Source organism: Lichenostomus cassidix, chromosome 3, assembly GCF_008360975.1.
Source record: "Lichenostomus cassidix isolate B80296 chromosome 3, HeHo_3.0, whole genome shotgun sequence".
NCBI lineage: Eukaryota > Metazoa > Chordata > Aves > Passeriformes > Meliphagidae > Lichenostomus > Lichenostomus cassidix.
This window is the reverse complement of record NC_139483.1, coordinates 48542744-48562027: the sequence shown is the minus strand read 5'-3', so window position 1 is coordinate 48562027 and position 19284 is coordinate 48542744. Positions and strand designations below refer to the sequence as shown.

The 19284-nt window shown below is 37.6% G+C and overlaps 1 protein-coding gene across 2 annotated transcripts in view; it reads left to right on the top strand.

Moving 5' to 3' along the window:
- The window catches only part of MAP3K5 (mitogen-activated protein kinase kinase kinase 5), a 98420-nt gene that overhangs the window by 63883 nt on the left and 15253 nt on the right, over nucleotides 1–19284 (top strand). The window contains exons 12-24 of one of the 2 annotated variants that reach the window (XM_085055638.1): nucleotides 3485–3534; nucleotides 7711–7806; nucleotides 9221–9302; nucleotides 11230–11363; nucleotides 12682–12809; nucleotides 14011–14147; nucleotides 14761–14866; nucleotides 15828–15985; nucleotides 16480–16657; nucleotides 17504–17524; nucleotides 17951–17995; nucleotides 18604–18781; nucleotides 18885–19053. In XM_085055638.1, the coding sequence (XP_084911764.1) occupies nucleotides 3485–3534; nucleotides 7711–7806; nucleotides 9221–9302; nucleotides 11230–11363; nucleotides 12682–12809; nucleotides 14011–14147; nucleotides 14761–14866; nucleotides 15828–15985; nucleotides 16480–16657; nucleotides 17504–17524; nucleotides 17951–17995; nucleotides 18604–18781; nucleotides 18885–19053 (1482 nt within the window). The remainder of the gene's footprint in view (nucleotides 1–3484; nucleotides 3535–7710; nucleotides 7807–9220; nucleotides 9303–11229; nucleotides 11364–12681; nucleotides 12810–14010; nucleotides 14148–14760; nucleotides 14867–15827; nucleotides 15986–16479; nucleotides 16658–17503; nucleotides 17525–17950; nucleotides 17996–18603; nucleotides 18782–18884; nucleotides 19054–19284) is intronic. The other variant, XM_085055639.1, reaches the window with a different exon arrangement.

Genomic DNA, 19284 nt, shown 5'->3' with positions numbered 1-19284 from the left:
AATTTCATACACATTTGTCCTTTTGCTAACAAAGCATTTATACTAAGTGGTTCCTTTCTCTCTCTGATGTTTACCTCACAGATTTTTAAAGGAGAATTCTAATATATCTTAGTGTGGGGGTTTTGTGACGGTTTCTTTTTAGGCAAAACAAGTAGGCTTGGTGTACTGGCCACACATTGGCATGACTTCCTATGTTCCAGCTTGAGTTAACCTTACTTGAGCATGTGCACTCATATTCCAAAAAGTGTATTCCATGCTGCATTTGTTTATCATTTAGCTACTGGGATATTTTAATTGGTATATTCAGCAATGGCATTTTACACAGCTGTGTCACTTGACTGCCCTGTTATCCTCTGGCTGGGAGAAGGATTTGGATGTATTGGTCTATATCTGTTTGGTGTTCAGAAGACAGGTGTTTGTTTATATCATGTTATACTTTTCTTTCTGTTTTCCCTTCTTCCTCATGTGAGGCATGTGAATAGTGCTGCAGAATAGTGTTTTCCTATTTTTCTGTCATAGTGTTAATCATTGGCATTAGACATTAAGTGCACTCCCTAGTACTTTTGCTCTGGCCAGAATCCTTACTGTAGTGAACTTATTGAGTAGCTAGGAATCTGACTGATGCTCTGTGCAGACATCCTTGTCCTGTGAGCCATCATACCCATCAAAAGAATGCAATGGGCAATTTGGTAGTTACCCTTCAGCTGTGCAATTATAGCCTGTTGCAATTTGTCAAAGTTCTTAGAACCATCAAAAACTTTACAGGGAGAAAAGGAGCAGAAAAATTTGGAGGCACCAGCTTCCTTTTCAGCTGAATATAACGAGTATAATATTTGTCTTTGCTAAGAGATTTTGTGAGGGAAGAGGATGTATTATCTCTCATTCTACTGCACAGAGGAAGACCCATACTTTGATCTTTTGTAGCTTGAAAACAAGCACTTTAGGGGCTGATTACAAAGCAAAGACTACTGATCACTACTGGAAGGGCATGTCAGAGAGCTGAGTTTGAAAACTTCTTCATCTACCCAAGTTCAGTCTACCAACCATAGGTCTGTCAGAGCTTTAGCAATTCATGCTTCAGATTTAAGTTTGTTTTGGCACATAAATTAATGATTCTACTTTTTTTCCAGAACTCAATCAGTGCTCCAAGAATAAGATGTGTGAGTGTATGAACTTCCTTTCATGCAAAAAGAAGCTGAATTTCCATTTCAAATCCAAGCTGAAACTCAGTGGAGCCTGCAGCTGGCACTTTTGTATTAAATAGACAAATGACAGTCAATATCAGGATAAATAATGAAGCCTCTTCCGTTTCTATTTCTTTTTAGCAACATATTTTAACATTTATGTCTTTAATAATACTGAGTTTAAGATAAACAAATGCCTAGAAAAATAAGACAGCATTTTATTTGGTAGAGTGCACATTACCTTTGCCTTGCAGTTCCCTAATTTTAGCAGCCCTTCCCGCATGGGGTTAGAGGAATGCAGCAGTGCTGTTTGTAAGTTTGAAATAGAACAGCGTGTCTCTGTTTTGCTTTGGCTTCTGAATCCATTTTGAGTTTTGTTTTGGGTAGTTGATGATTTTTTTGCCTAACCAAGGAACAGATGCTGAATTTGGATAGCACGCCTGATATATTTACTGCAATGTATTCAAAACTTGGCAAGATCATGAAGGGACATAACTTTTATATTATTTCATTCCTTGAGAACTGTGTGTCGTAATTAAGATGTAAGAGATTAGTTGCATGTAGGTGACAGGTAAAAAACCAATACTTGTGCTTTTTGTTATGTTTCTTGAGCATTTCTGCCTCTCAGAATATATATTTTAACTTATTTAGATTTTAGATTATTCCCAATAATAGGAATTGGACAAGCACAAATAGCTAAGCTCTGAAGAGAGTTTCTAAGCATGGAAAATTGGAAACTAGCAGATTTTGTCTATGAAAGGAGTAGTAAAAGACTATGCAGAAACCCCTCCTCATTTGCATAGGGATCCGGTTGATTTTCCTTCATGCAAGAGAACAAGGCAACTCAAATAGTAGTTTCACAAACATGCCGTAACTAGCATCAGTTAGTACTTCCACTTCAAGATGCAATTCCAGCTTTTCCTATTATGGGGCTACTCTCCTGTTCCTTTACCCCACAGAAGAAACCCTTACCCCATTTAACATTGAAGAGATAGTGAAGTTACTGCTTTGTACTTTACACTTATAATAGTTGTGAAACTTGTGCATCGAGAAAGGTGTTTGCTCATATTTTGGTACATTGTATTAGGTATATCATATTAGCATCACAACCTTTAATGTGATTTGAGCAGGAAGGAAAGAATTACAGAGGAGGAAAAAATTGATGTAGGAATCCTTATAGAAAGCTGTTATAGTTGGGAGAGTAATTTCCACTGTCATTTCTTGCACATCGTGCAGTTATTTCAGCAGTGTCTCTGTTCTGACTTTGGTATATGTCATTATTCATTTTATAAGCTACACATTTTCGAGTCTTCTGTTGGAATACATTTGATTATGTTTCTGTTTGACATGCCCTTGCTCAGATCAATGAAATGCCAAATGAAATTCAGCTGCAGAAAGCAAAGGTTCTTCAAATATATGGCTCATTGTGATGGGATCCCAATGTTGCCAGGGCTGTGAGGTGGTGTAGTTCCACCTTTTCCTGAAAGAATGTTTTCTTTAGAAGATACAAAAGGCTTCTGTTTGCTACAGTAAAGTTTTATAAGAACATGAACACAGAGCAACATAAAGAACTCAGTTCTGCTGAATGTGACAGCTGTAAATTTAAATGATCTGAAAATAAGTGAGGCCTGACCCTTTGTGTTTTCATAGGATGGCTTCTTTCTTCTAGACATGTTTTTACTCCAGCAGCTCTTAGGGGTTTTGGTACATTCTTATTGCTCATTCTGGATTCCTAGTGAAATAGTCTCTTTTCTGTTTCCTTCGACACATTGCCTCCAGATTTGCTCCCTCCCTGAGCAATTCCTCCTACCTTTCAAGAATTTCCCTTTTTGCTCTCCTGCATTAGACTTTCTACTTGTAGCTCTCTCCACTTGGCCTTCCCACACTCTAGGGGATTGAGTGTGCAGAACAGGCTCTTATTATTGTCAGAGATGGAATATTTTTCCCCTCCTTTCTAGAGTATCACATGTGATTGCAAGTTCAGTATCCAAACAAGACTATACTGGCCTCTGTTCTGATCTGCTCTTTTGAACGCTTTCGAAAATAGTAAATTGTGTTTGCAGCATGAACAGTGAAGAAACAACCCAAAACTTCTGTCTAGAACTTCTGTTGCTTTGGTTTCAGGTGAAAAAAAAATATGCCTTAAAAAATAGCTTTTGACAGGTAATAAATAGACGGTTGTAATTTGAGTGTTTCCCATTCCATCTTATGAGCTTCATTCTGGAAGATATGCCTACTGGTTCTTCATCTATAAGGAGGAATCTTTTGCTTATTTGTTTGTTTTTTACTGTGTGTTACAGAAAGGTATCCATGAGTGGAACTTCTGTGCTGCCTCTATCAGGGGAGTAAGGTAAGTTGTTTCCCTTTTTTTTTTTGAAACGAAAGGAATAATTGAATGAATTTTGTATTAAACTGCTGCTGTGGACCTTGGAGTGACAGTGATGTTCTATCATTGCTGTAACCTCTTCACATATATTCTTCATCATAGTCTCCTCTTCTCTTTTCCCTAGGATTTATCTGTATTTGTCATCCTGCAACTTTCCACTTTCCTTTTAGTGCAATTTAAAAAAAAAAAGTCCAGAAAACTTATATTTTTTAAAATAGTCATTGCTCTGTTCTAATAATAACTGTTCCTTACACAGCGTTGTTGCTATGTCTGCAGGACATTTTTGCACAGATGGATGACTCTTTTTTCTTCCAAAAAGTAACTAAAAAACACCAAACTATCAATAGGCACAAAAATTCAATCCTGTGGGATTCAGCTTATTTTAGGCAAAAATTGCAATGATATGCTTAGTTCAGTCTGGTTTGGGTTTTGGCTACAGTATGTTTTTGTGTGCTTCTAAAAAAAAAAAAAGAGGGGAAGAAAGAATTTATTTATTTACTGTCCTTTTGGTTTTTCCCTCCTCCTACCCCTTATTAAACTGTGCTGTGGTCAGAACTCTTTCTGGTGTAAACTCCTGCATTTGTTATTTAAACTGTGAATTACCATTTCGTTTGTCAATTGATTTTCCAATCTGTTCATCTGAACAGATGTCCGAAACACCTCAAATGACTTTACAGTGAGCCAAGAGCCACTGTGAATTCTTAGAGAACTCTCTGGCTCCCTCCATGAGAAGCTGCAGAGGGAAATATTTCTCTTATGCAAGCATGAAGCTGAATAAGTCGGGGTTCTTTCCTTCTTTTAAATATATGCAAGTTTCTGATCACTTAATTTTTCAGTGTTTTACATGTTATTTGCCTAGTTTTATGAAGGCAAGGATTGTTTGGAGTGGGCGAGCCTTCAGAACTAGGCCTGCTTCTACTCTATTTTTGTATCAAGACTATTTTTGGCTACTTTGAGGCTCCTAGACTTAAAGTGGTCTAGGAAGGGGGAGTTCCCAGCTTTGTGAGGATCCTCAGCCCTTCTAGACTAGTAGGAGTCAGCTTTAGAAATGCAGCCTTAATGTACAGGGCAGGTCTTTGTACATGATCTTGGAGGCTTTTTCAACAAAGACCTCCCTAAATATTTATGGTATTCCATGAGGAGACAGCAGGTCTGAAGAGACCCCTGGGATTGAAATGGCTCACATTTTTGGTAAATACTTCATGACAGTGACAGAGGATAACTTCTTCTGCTTGCTCTGCAACACCCAGGGTAATCAGCATTTTGTTTCACAAGTAATGGGGTTTAGCTCTCAAGAACTGCAAGACAACTTGTAAAGTGTGTAGAGCTCTCTGAGCAAAACAGTGCTAAATCACACGCTGTATGCAGGAAGTCATAGGAATTGGCTTTAGTGTAAGAAACTCATCGATTAGCAGTTTATGTGCCAATGTAAATATCTCTGCTTTTGCCATATGCCTTCTTGACCTCTTAAATACCTCTGCTTTTGCCATATGCCTTCATGACCTCTTAAATAACTCTGCTTTTGCCATATGCCTTCTTGACCTCTTAAATACAAATGTTTCTTATTGAATCAGGTCAGAAAGTGCTGGTTTTCTTAAAGGATTTATCAGTGCTTTTGGAAAATGGCTGTTTCCCCAAGGTAGTTTCATCTTAGGTTATCAAGAAAAGTTCCTGCTGTTCTGCAGAGCTGACATCATGTGAGCGATACCATCTTTATTTTTCCAACTGAAAAACAAAAACTAAAGTAGCAGACTCAAGTTTGCTAGACAACAAGTTGGCTTTTACTCACTATTCAGGAGAAGTGCTGGATTATGAAATAACCTCTATTTGTGTTGTTTCTGTGGGAGAGTGCCTCAGAGGTCACCCTGATGAATGTAGTGTTAGAAACAGTGGAAAAGTTGGATTTAGATCTTCATCCAGTTTCTTTTTAAGAACTTAGACGAGCTTGAGACAAATATCAAGGATATTTGTCTTCCATCTCAAGTGCTTAGAGCTTTGAATCGACTTAATTACAACAATGAGAGGTGCCTGTAACTGCTAGACTTCTAGAAAACACACTGAAGATCCACACAGGTCCTATTGTGTGATTCCTGCCAGAGTTCACCTGTTTATTCTGCTGCTTCATCTGGAAGTACTAGTAATCGGTAGGTACAGCATTTGCAGTATTTTTGTTTGAGGGAAATTCTGGATGTATACAATCTGGGCACAAGGCCACTCTACCTTTGCTTCCCTGTTTGTTTTTGGAGTTTGGTGATTTCAGCCCAAGTTCTGCTGTTGCAGATGTCAGTGGGTACGTCTGCTTAGGCGCTGTCAGAATGAGGCATTTCCTGAGCAAATTATCCTGTCTCTTTTTATAACTCGAGTGTTTTTTAGTCATCCTTTTTTTAGTTTAACTTTTTTTTTTTTCAGGGAGGAAAGCAACATATAAGCAATGTAAACCCTCACTTAAAGGTCTTAAATATTTATGAATTTGCCTGTCCTCTGTGTACACTCCACATTCTTACCCTTTTATTCACTGCTGTGTTAGTCAGTGGTTTCTGGGCATGTCAGGTTTCCACTGACAATTTAGTCAGTAAAATGTTCAATTGCACATGGAACTTGAAATGAATGAGTAATTGTGTTAATATCAGTTACTCCATATCTGGAGAGTTTACTTACATGCTTGAAAAACTTGAATTAAAAGTTGGTTTATGAACTCAGGACAATGACTATCTTCCCAAATGTGTATGTTACTTAGCACTTACAAATGTTCCTAACGTAAAAATAAATGATTCACCACACCCAGAGACAAATATTCTCATAATGAAGCTCACTCTTCTCATAAGTAGCTTTATGAAAGACAGACCACCCAATTTGTATAAAGAGTCATTTGTTTATCAATAGTGACAGGGTTTTACAATAGAGAAATTATAAAGGAAAGCAAGGATCAGACAATCTTAGACACATATTAAAGGTTGAAAATTTCAAGTATTTCCTGATACTAAAAGTGTTAGGTTGATCATATTGTCAATCCTCTGGCACAACATAATACATAATTCTACTTTATTGTGCTACAAATTAAGTAGTAACATGATGGCTGTCTTGATCCAGCTAAAATAGATTGATTTCACTAGGACTGTGGATTTTGTCCAATATATTAGTAAGCTTAATAAGGAGACTTAATTTGTCTTGGTTTCTCAAATACTGCATTATTTTCCCTTGTAACACCCCTAGCCATTTCCCCCCACCCTTTTCCAATATAGTTAGAATAAATTATATTCCATCAGCTTGACAGCTGTCACTCAATATCTGACAAAGTTACAGGAAGAACTATTTCACATAACAATATAAGGAGCAGATTAATGACATGCATATAAAGCAGGCCTGGTGAATTAATATCTTTGCACAAACTGCTGCCTTCTTGGGGTGGAAAACTGACAACTGGATAAGAGTTTGCACCTCTTCTGTTTTTTCATTGAGACATCTACACATCCATAAGAAAATAGCACACATGCCTCCTCTTTATCTTTGTTCTACAGTTATAGCAGATAAAACCAAAACTAAAGGAAGATGTGAGTGGGCAAGGGTAGTAAAGTAATTCACCTCATATTTAGATGCTGACTTAATTTAAAAATATTTTTCTAACATACTATAAATGTATCAATTAACAAGGAATTAAGCAGAAATTTTTGTGTTCAAGATTGCACGGCGGGTGATGTCTAAAGCAGGAGGAACTCATTATTTGAGTTCAAAGTCCAGCTTTTTAATATGATCCAAAAAGGATGTTTCATCCTGGCTGCAGGAGTGAAAATTAGGGGCCTTTCCTAAATGCACTGAAGACAAAATGTCACAGGTCTCAGTGGAAATATTCCTGTGAATTTATTTGCTCCTGCTCTTTTTATAGGCAATGGACAAGGAAGGCAAGCTGAATGATAGCAAACATCAGAATGTCAGCTTTGGAGGATACAAAAAAATGATTTTACAAAAAGGAAAAGATATGGGTTATCAAATTTCATCTGGTGCTTTCCCATGTTAAATGGGTTGATCTGTGTGGTTTGACAAAGCTGGTAGAAATCTAATCTTTCCAAGAAAAAAAATATACTTCTACCAAAGCTGGTAGAAACCTAATATTTCCAATAACTTTCTTGGCCATTCTTTCAGCATTTCGAAGTTTGAAGAACGATGCTGTTTCCTATACGTGCTGCACAACTCGGATGACTTTCAAATCTATTTCTGCACAGAACTTCACTGTAGAAGGTGGGTTACTGTTATTATTTCAGAAAAAAACATGGCCTGTGACGGGGTAGATGGTGTCTGCATGCACAACAGGGACTGACTGTTTCAGAACTATGGTGAAAGTTGATCTGAGTGTCCTCAGTGATCACCGTCTTTTGTACAAAAGCTTAATACACAGCACCCTGGAGATTGGATGTATGAAGGGTCAAAGAGCAAGCTCAGGCAAACATTAGAAACAAATATGATTACAAATCTAATTATTTTTTTTACACACACCTTTCTGGGATTCATTTTGTAATGGTGATCATATTAAGACTTACTAAAAGTGTAAGCCCCCCAATCCAACACAGCATCCTAAACTTTAGAAGGACATTGTGAAGTGGGAACATTTGGAGTAACAGCAAGGTCTGGTCAAGATTATTCTGTAACTGTAAATACATTTTTATTTACAATTATGAAGAAGCACACTTGATTTCCTTTACATTAGTATATGCTTACATGAGAAAGATTGTACCTGTGTCCCTGCAGAAAATTTGGCAAGGGCTTGTTGCATAAAATTAGGGGTATCCCAGTTTCTCTAACCTGTGTTTCTACCCCATAAGCTTGAGGCTGTGGTGTTGAATTGATTCTGGAGGCATTCCCAGAGGAAATTTCACATCTTTTTGTGTTAAAAAAGACTTCAAATTCACCTTAAATCACCACAGTACTCTCTATTATTGACTGGGGCCACTTCACAGCTCAGTCTCTAGCTTGTTCTTTCATCCATTCTAGTTCATATAGGTTCTTTTACCATGTTAATTCCCCTTTACATCTGAAATCTTATTAAGATATGACTAAGCAATACTTTAGCATTAGTTTTGTACTTGCATTCCTTCAAAAGAGTAGAAGTCATATATAATAGTATTTTTCTAATGAAAATAGACATCCTTTTCATTCAAGCAAAAACTTGAAGTTAGCATTCCTACACTACAAAAACTCTTCCAAATGTTAGCAAGTCTTCCCAGCACTTCTCATGATGCTTCAGTGCTTTCAATGGACATAAGGAAATGGTGGTATATGATGAGGATTTCAACCAAACTGTAGGTTTGGAAATATGAATTCCATTAATAATTTCAGCTATCATGGAATCCTTGTACATATGAAAGAAGCAGAAAAACTTCAGTTTTTTACTGCTAAATCTCCATGTAAACAAAATTTTTCTTCTGACAAACATACACTGAATTTATACTTACTGCATAAATTAGGCATATATATACACATTATTTTTACATAATATGTAATTATATAAAAGAATACTTACTGTACTTAAGTCCTGTCTTGGATTCAGTCATTATTTTAGAGAGAAGCCTTGTCTTTGCTCCTAAACTGTCTCAGGTTACTGTCTCAAGTGTGTGTTTATGTTTCTTCTCTTCTTTTTTTTTTTTTTTTTGTACAGATTTTTTGACATGGTGAACAGTATCACTGAAGAAATAGGAAAGACTACAGAGGAAGGAGAATGTGATGGAGACTCTCTAGAGGTATTTGCATTTTTTTTCCCCAACATACACAATTTTGGGCTTCTAGTCTAGCACTTCACTGAAGTAAATTATTCGTCCCTTTTCTGGGAGAAATTAATAAAGTCATTGTTTACAGAATTTTATCCTCCAATGTTTATCTCCTAATTATTCTTTGTAAAGGTCCTCATGTAGTTTTTAATAAAATCATAGCTAAACCTCTTGTATTTCAGTTAGTGAACTCACTTTAGAAGGTACACAGCTTTGGAGTTCTGCATTCATGCTTACTGCAGAAGGGCTCTTGAAATAGTTACTTCAGAGTATATTCAGAGCCAGGCAGCATTAGGATCTGTTTAAGTTTTAAAGACTATTTGTTGTCTGTTTCATGCATCACTGGAACTCTGTGCACTTACATTAGTGGCAGATGATCTGCACAAGGAAGGTTATAACTGCAGTAGGGAAGGCTTGTCCTGGCCAGTGACTGCAGGCAGCATGGCAATGAACAGCACAATCCAATCAGGGGATGATGGTGGTGCTGCTGGGAGTCTCTTCATACCCTTAGCCTACGAGCCCCCACTGAAGCTGGGGGTGCCCCTACAGCGAGGTCATAGCTTGGCTGAGTGCACTGAGACACACTGAGTTCTCACCTGGAGTTTTACCTGAACACATATATTGTTGGAAAGGGAAAAGCAGGCCACTGGGTGCAATGCAGCACTTCAGGTGTTTAGGCTTTCTTTGAGGTGGCAGGGAACAGGATAAGATACCTAAGTCCCCGTCTTATCACATGAAAATCTGGTGTCCCGAAGCTCTAGAGACATCCATAACTACCTGAGAGAGTCAGTGCTGCGTAACGAATACAGACAGCCCTCTGTCCCAGTTTTGATGTTGGTGTTTTATAACACATCTGAAATCAGAGACTGGACAAAGGGAAACGACTGGAGTGACTTGCAGCATAGAAAAAGAGCCTCTATTGAGACCCTTAGGGTGCCTGCTTGTTTATTTTAGCAAAAAGAAAAGCAGTGGGTGACTTGATTACAGTGAGTCAGTATTTTTACAGAAAAAATAGCAACGTGCTAACGGTCTCTTTATTCTGTTGAATAAAAATGCAACTAAATAATCACACCAAAAAAACTTGAATTAAGAGTCATGACTTCACCATGAGAATAATTCATTGTTGAAACACACTACTGAAAGAAGTAGTGGGTTCTCTCTTTCAATTAAAAAAACAGCTGTCTTTATTTGGAGGAAAATAAAAAATACTTTAACTAGATACAAACTACTCGGATTAGCACAGGAGTGAGCTTGTGAAATTACATGCCTGTATGTAATTTCACAAGAGGACAGATCAGGTAATTTCCCTAGCAAATGTTTTTGGACCAGCCTTAAACTCTCTGAAATTCAAACTCAGCCAAAACCACGCTTAATGCACTGCAGTCCTGACTAACCTCCATTGGCACAGTCTGCTGGCAGACCTGGCCGTGTCAGAATTGAGGTTGTGCTGGTTTTGGAAGCTGTGGGGAGGTCAGGAAAGCCCCTGGGACGACTGAAGTGTGTCCTGCCCTGCTCCCTGTGCCTGAGCAGCAGCCGGTTCTCCGTCTGGCGCAGAGTGCCCTCTGCCGTCGGCTCTGGATCTGGCTGTGCAGCGCCTTCCCCAGAGCTGCGGATGCTGCTCGCCGAGCTGCGCTGACAGGTACAGCCCAGCTTAGCTCAGCTTTATGCAATTCCCTGACAAGGCTGCCTTAGAACCAGTGGGGAAACACAGGCATGTCTGCACGGTTTCCCACGGTATTCCAGTACCAGAAGGGTATTGTCGTCTTAAAATGTTTTTCTTTTTTTCCCCTCTGTGTTCTGCAGAAAGCTACTAGCATCTTAGATGCCTTAGTTATGATCACAGGGTCAGATGAAATAAATGTTATGCTTGTTCCATTTCATGTTGTTGTTTGCTTTGCAGTATGATTATGAGTATGATGAGAATGGTGAGCGAGTCATTCTGGGAAAAGGAACGTATGGCATTGTGTATGCAGGACGAGATCTGAGCAATCAAGTCAGAATTGCTATTAAAGAAATCCCGGAGAGAGACAGCAGGTACAGTAACTGTGGCTGAATCCAAATTCTGTGTATTACATAATTTCATCATTAACATGGTCAATCAATTTGCTGATCAAGGAGCGCCTCTTCTACAAAGCTGCCAATAAATTACCTGTCTGTGATATATCATGGTAACTAGATGTATAACTTTGTAACTGCATGTTTCCAAGTTGTGGAAGAACGAATTCGTAATAACAATAGCAAACAATAATGTTACTATTAATATTAATATCCCTATAAATATTAATGAGAGTATTTTATGCAACAGGTTTTCCACAGTAGGACTTTCAGATAACCACTTTTTTTTCCCCCCTCTACTTATTTAAGAGTTCAGCCTCCACTAGTAGTTTGATGCTGTTAGGAAGTGCTGATAGCTACCTGCCCCAAAAGGGAGTAGAAGTCACAGGTACCTTTTCTGTAGGCTTCAACTGCAAATGCTGCAGCTGCTTCTCACATCTGGACTGACAGAAGGAGGTCTGTGTCCCTCATCTATTTCAGCTGCCCTGAGAGTGTGGCCACAGATGTTAGCGCTTTAGAGAAAATAGCCACCAGACTGTCAGCATATTGTCTACATTTTGCCAAAAATACACAGAAAATACACAGAATCTGGCAGCTGACCCACCTCCAAGAGGAAACATTAGGGCAGGCCTAAGATAGGAAGAGTGTCAGGGTGGACCTAATACATCAGATCAGCACATCAGCTGCTGAGCTCCGGTGGTGTTCCACACTGGAGAAAGATCCTGACTCCAGAAACTCTTTTGGTAAAAAGGCTGTTGAAAAGCTTATCTCTGAAAAATATTTTGCCTGGGACTAAATTGAATTTGATTAAATTGTTTTGATCTATTCTTCTAAATATCTCTCCATTAAATGATTTCTGTTTTCTTACTTTGATATCCCATCTTACTTTCAGCAAAGAATTTTACTTTAATTAAAATTTAAATGGTTATTCATTTTCATGATTGAGGTGTTTTTATTTATACACTAGCTTTATACTTTACTAGTTCACTTTGGCACTAATATGAATCCATCCACTTTCACAGCCATTTATTCTCTTGGAGTTGAACTGGAGGGGAGTTTGTTTTCCACAAATTTTGTTTTCCTCACTCTCTATGTGTTTATAATATTTTGTGTGTATGGATACACAAAATTATATATATTTTATATATGTTATTTACATATGATTACATCATATTTTAGTATGTGGTGGTCACAACCATTGTTGTTAAACTCATTTAATGAATAGTCATTTTCAATGTAAACTCATTCAAGACATTCTTCACCAAGATGAAGAATAAACTGCTTCTTTGCTTTCCAGGTACTCCCAACCTCTGCATGAAGAAATAGCTTTGCATAAGCATCTGAAACATAAGAACATTGTCCAGTATTTAGGTTCTCTTAGTGAGAATGGCTTCATCAAAATATTCATGGAACAGGTGCCTGGTGGTAAGTTTTGGGGGAGACTGGTTTGGTGGTTGACAGATTTGTTTGGTTTTTTAGCATTTTAAAAGTATAAAAACCTGTAATATTGCCACAAGATGTATTTCATACAGGTGTGATGTTCTTTAATGTCTCTTCCTAAAATCAATGAGGAAAACTGTGTCTTCAAACTTCTTGAGGTGTTTCCTGCAGTAGTTAGGTAGACTGTGCTACAGATAAAGCTCAGATCATTGCTGTAGCAAGCGAGATCCTTTTACCTGCAGATTGGTGGTGGACTGACCCTGGCTGGATCCCAAGTGCTCACCAAAGCTACTCTGTCACTCTGCTCCTCAGCTGGAGCAAGAAAATGGAAAACAAGGCTCATGGATCATGATAAGGACCTCCTTCTTCACTGACCTTGGTGTCTGCAGGGCTGTTGCTCATACATGTTCCCACTTATCTCTCTGGCTGCAGTTGTTATTGCACATATTTCTTTCCCATCTGTTATCCCAGAGGCATTACCGCTGTTGCAGATGGGTTCAGCCAGCAGCAGGTCCATCTTGGAAGCATCTGGAATTAGCTCTATCAGACACAGGGGAAGCTTTCAGCTGCTTCTCACAGAATTCCACCCCCCCCCCGATAGCTTTCCTGCTACCAAACACTTTCCCATGCAAACCCAACACAAGACAGAGATGATCTGTGCTCGCCCTACCAGAACTGCAGCCAGTCTCCAGTGGTACAGAACACAAGAACGGGGATCAGTGATTGGTACTTCTGTTTGTTAATAAAAAACTCACAGCAGCCAGGTGCCACCAAAATCCCACTTCTTGAGCTTAGCTTTTTGAGAAACTGTGGGATTGGTGTATGTACATAAGAGGTGCATATGCACATCCGCCCTTTTTCACTCTTTTGCAACATTCCTGGAAAAATTTCTCTTCAGGCATAGGAGGGAGGTGAGCATAATGATGAAATGGGTTCTGATTGGTGTGCTTGGGGAAGCATATGCTTCTCTGCTGCAGCTGAGGCCAGCAGAGATACTAAGACTCTCTATTTAATTGCTCAGACCAGTGGTGATGCAAGTAATCATTTGAATGGAGAGGACTTTGGTTGTAGAAGAGATGCCTACATTTGGACTGGGATTGATGTTTGTTGTTACTTTTCTCATTTGGGGGAGAAAGCAGAATTTAATTGGATTTTTATTCTCACTTTTTGCTCTCCAAAATTACAGGCAGTCTTTCTGCTCTTCTACGATCAAAATGGGGACCATTAAAAAATAATGAGCAGACAATTGGCTTTTACACCAAGCAGATTCTTGAAGGATTAAAATATCTCCATGATAATCAAATAGTGCATCGTGACATAAAGGTAAGAGTTTGCAGGGAATTAAGCCTGATAGTGTTATGTAACTGTGTAACCATTTATTTGTCCTGTAATTGAAAAACTTTTTTTCTGAAAGTTCTTTGCTATTCTGAACCGTGGGTTAGGTAGGTGAACCAGTGTTGTTTTCAGTTTGCACCAATGAAATATGTTTGGGGCTTTTATATTCCAGGAAAACTGACATATAGCAACCTAAAATGTTATAAAGTAGATACTTCTTTTTCTATTTTCAAAGACATGACTGAACTTTTATAAAATCTGATAAAAGTGAAGAAGATTGTGGATGGGATAATTAACAAGTTCTTTCCCAAGGAGATTGAAGGAGAAAAGTGTTTGGGTTGTTGTTTTTTAAAAAAGCCTTTTTTCCTCTTTTAGTATTCTTTAACTGAATACCTGTAGTAAGAGGGGAAATTCACTTTGAGATGAAGTTTCTGTTAATGGGATTGCATAAGGCCAGGAACACTATTGATTTCTCTTTCATCTCCTCTCTTAAGAAGTCACTCACTTATTAAAGAGTGCATTGTAGAAACAGGTTATGCAAAAAGTCTTAGATGAAGGGTCTGCAGAGAAAAATAATTGTTCTGCATGTTCTGTTCCTCAGGGTGATAACGTGCTTATCAACACATACAGTGGAGTGTTAAAGATTTCGGACTTTGGAACTTCAAAGAGGCTTGCAGGAATCAATCCTTGTACCGAAACTTTCACTGGTACGTTCCCAGAGGAGACTTTCTTATCCTCACTCGAACTGTGTATGTAGGGTCAGAATCCACAGACACTGAACTTTCATTGACTTTAAATCAGTATAAAAGGTTACTGGAAGAATAACTTTTGGATATATAATCTTAAGGTATACGCTGTACTTGTATGCTCTGTTCAAAGAGAATGCCATTTTGGATGTTCCACTTGTGACATCAAAGTCCGCTACAACAGAAGAGATGTGTCTCTCCTGTGCTTTATTTGATACTGTCTTCTCTTACTGCATGGCTTTTTCATCTTGCTGATTTTTTTTCTTTCATGATTGGCTTGGACATCCTGTTTTCATCTCCAGAATCACTTATCTACAGCAGCTGTCTTTAACTTGCTCCTCTTTCTGCTTGATAATTTGATTTGGTGTTAAATCATGCAGTGGCACTGTATTAAAGAACTGTGTAAAATGAGAAGTGACTCTTATTTCAATGCCATCCTCTGCTCTTCCATTGCTTCTGTAAAAGGAACAGAATGCAGAATGATGTGTCAGGTTGATTCCCCTACCTCAGAAAAAAAAAAAGTTCATATCACCTACTTTTTCAGGTTGAGAGTTCAGGTTTCTCTTCCTCTCTGGTATAATTCAGAGTACTTTCCCATATTTTAATGTTAAGATATAAAAAAGTAAATGAAAGCCATGTCTGATCCAAAGCTCATTGAAACATTTAATAATTGTCATTGACTTTGAAAAGCAATTTCTAGATCAGTAGATGATACCAAATGGTTTTAGCACATGTAATACCTTGAGTAGTATTTTTAGTTTTATATAGAATGCATATGGAAATTTTTGAATTTTGAATATTAAAAAGGGCTTTTTTAAACTCTCCTGATATTGCTTACTCATCAGCGATTTTGTTCCTCTTATCCTTTAGCTATCTGTTTGCAGCATTAATACATCTGAGTAAACAAGAGTATGTTTAACAGGTACCCTTCAGTATATGGCACCAGAGATCATAGACAAAGGACCACGTGGCTATGGGAAGGCTGCAGACATCTGGTCTTTGGGATGCACAATCATTGAGATGGCTACAGGGAAACCTCCATTTTATGAACTGGGAGAACCACAAGCAGCCATGTTTAAGGTCAGACTTCTTCCTTGTACAGCTCGGAGTTGTATTTGTACACACAGGAAATCTGATGACTGCTTTGGAGAAGCTGGAATTAGAGGTTGCAAGAAGAGAAGATAAAGGAAGTGCTTGGATTCTGAGGATGTTAAGAACAATAATCTGATCCAATTGAGAGGGAGTGCTGTGTACTTTTGAATAGATTAATAAAGCAATAGCAGCTATTCAGCAGCCTGGGCATTTAAGAAAAAAACAACACCAAACTGATAAAAGAAGCAGTTTTCTGATGAGTGAAGAGCTCTACTTGCAGTTGTGGGGTTTTTTTTAAATGTACTTGTTTATGCAGTTTGTAATAGGGTTCTTTTTCATCTGAATTAATAAAATAGTTGTATAAAGTTAAAATAAAAGCTGGGAATTATATACCACTTCTACTATCTAAACGTTTTTTAATGTTGTTTAGTGTTTGAGGGAAGACCAGTTTAGGCCATTTTTTCTTCCTTTATTTATCTCAGGTGGGAATGTTTAAAATACACCCAGAAATTCCTGAATCCATGTCTGCAGAAGCCAAGGCTTTCATATTGCGTTGCTTTGAACCAGATCCTGATAAACGAGCTTTTGCTCATGAGCTACTTATAGATGAATTCTTGAAGGTTTCAAGCAAGAAAAGAAAGTCTCCTTCAAAGCTCTCAGGTAAGCATTGCTAAATTCAATCTGGAAGTTTTCTCTTGCCCATGGTAGTGTTTCCTGAAACTGCTGGTTTAGTCTGTAAGGTGAACACAGCAGATCTGCACCCCAGGTGGACGCTCAGTTGTACCCTTCTGTACCAGCAGCTTGCTGCAGAAACACTGCTGTAGCAGAATTCTGTTTTCATGTTGGCACAGAAGTCAATTTATAGAACTATTTCTAGTAAGGTTTCTAAAAATCTGTTTGTGATTTTGTGCAGCTTTTATGGTTGTTGGGGTTTAGTTTGTTTTGGTTTTGTCTGTTTTTTAATTTGCGTATATTTTCATTGAAAGAATATTTCGTATGGAGTATATTTTGTGGAAGGTTAGAACATGCTATTAAACCTCAGTAGAGTTTTCTACATGAGAAAAAGATTATTTTTCCCATAGCAAATGTGCTTATTCTGCATTTTTTTTTTTTTGTTTCAAGAAGTTTCGTTTTCAGGAAACGTTAATTTCCTGTAGTGTTCTAAATTACAGAAAGTAGCAAAGGAGTTTTCAGAGCAGGAATAACATATTCTATTTTGTGTGGATCTATCCTTAGGAAAATATCTTCTGTATATTTTTAGCATGATACTTAAAAAAATAAAAATATCAAATAACAGAGATTATATTATAGGATCACTTTTAATGTGGTCTCCACCCCCTTGGAATAAAATTAAATTGCAATCAATTACACTTTTGGAGACAGGAGAATTGAGATAGTCCATAAAAATGGAAAATTACCCTTAAGACTATGCTTATTTTAATTTCATTATGCTTATTTAATTTCAGCATATTTAACTTCCTTTTTTTCTTTGATTTTCTCACACAGTCCTTTCAGCTAACACAAATGGTGAGTTTTACTTCTCTATCAAAAACATACCTGTATGGATACTGCAGTTATCATTTTTTTTGGTATAATTTGTCATCACAAAAAAGTTGAGAAGTGGTCACAATTATGAAAATAAGTGGTGAAAATAAGTGATGTCTCTCTGTTAGGAAAATCTAATTCATTGTGCATATCTTAACTGCTGTTTTTAGCCCTGCCAGACTATGGCTTAGTTGTCCAGGCAGGTGGGTGTTACAGATTTTGAATGCTGCACTGTTGTTTATGGGGACATTTGATAGAAAACAATGGCTGCTTTATAGTAGCGACAGAGACAAGGTTTGTGGGAAAAGATAACACAGATTTTTATTTGACTAAATTCTATAACAGAAAAATCAGAATGCATTTGACACCCCTTGTCAGACCAGGATACAGGATACTCATCTCTTTCAGGAAATGAACTGGGAGAGTGCAGGAGAGAACTGAACACACACATAGGTACCTTCATGCTGAATTGGTATCAAAGGACATTTTGAAATGTGCACATGTGAAATAGATACTAACAGTTTCCTGCAGCACTAATGTGGGCTTTGGCTTTAAAACTAAAAGTTCTGATTTAACTGCATGGTTTTTATTATTATGAGTCAAAGATTATGAACTAATTAAACCTGTGCAAATTGATGAAGAAATTTATCTTATAGTGTTATAGTATATATACTTATATGTAGTGTATATATGAAGGTGTTCATATTTATATATACACACATACAATTAAGATCTTGGAAGGTGCTTGGACAACTTATCGTATAGAAACATTTTGCTACTGCTGGAAGTCATGATAGGAGATGTGCATTCACTTCAGTGTTGAAGCTCTGTAAGTGAACTTGCAAGAAACCCGGCATTTCCATCTTTCAGGAATAAAAACATACCTGAAAGATAACTCCATTCCAGATAAGTAAGCATTAGGAGCTTTGTGTCAATTTTTTCTAGTATTTTTTATTGCTGTGTGGGAAGACTGGAGTTTTTCTGTCTCCACTGAAAAAATAATCTTCGAAACTCTGATGGTATTGCTAAATCCTAATTTCTGAATATTCCTATATGAATAGAGTATCTTCGGAGCATATCCTTACCTGTCCCTGTTCTGGTGGAAGACACAAGTAGCAGCAGTGAATATGGTTCTGTCTCACCTGATACAGAATTAAAAATTGATCCATTCTCTTTCAAAACAAGAGCCAAATCCTGTGGAGAAAAAGATGGGAAGGGAATCCGGTCCCTTTTTCTGAGGTAAAAAAAATCAATCTGGCATTTTTGTTACTCAGTAGATTTGGAATGTGTGCTCTGGGATGGTTTTTATAATATTTCTTTTCACTGAGTGTCTTTCATTCAGCATCCCAGATGAACATTTTGAGGATCACAGTGCACCTCCTTCACCTGAAGAGAAAGATTCTGGGTTTTTCATGCTGAAGAAGGATAGTGAAAGGAGAGCCACCCTTCACAGGATATTAACTGAGGACCAAGAGCAGGTGGTGAGGAACCTGATGGAAGCTTTGACTCAGGTAAAATAATTTCAGAGGGCAGCAAGAATTTAATGGGATTTTAAGACTTCTTTGCAGTTACCTGGAACTCTTGAAATTAAACTTAACAAAGCAATTAAAAAAAAAGTTTGATTAAATTCAAAAGCATGTACCATGGAAGCTTTCAAAGCTACTCTTTTATTTGGGCTATTAAAAATAGGCTTTGTAATTGTTTATGCTGCATTACATACACCTTTTTTGTTTGTAATTACT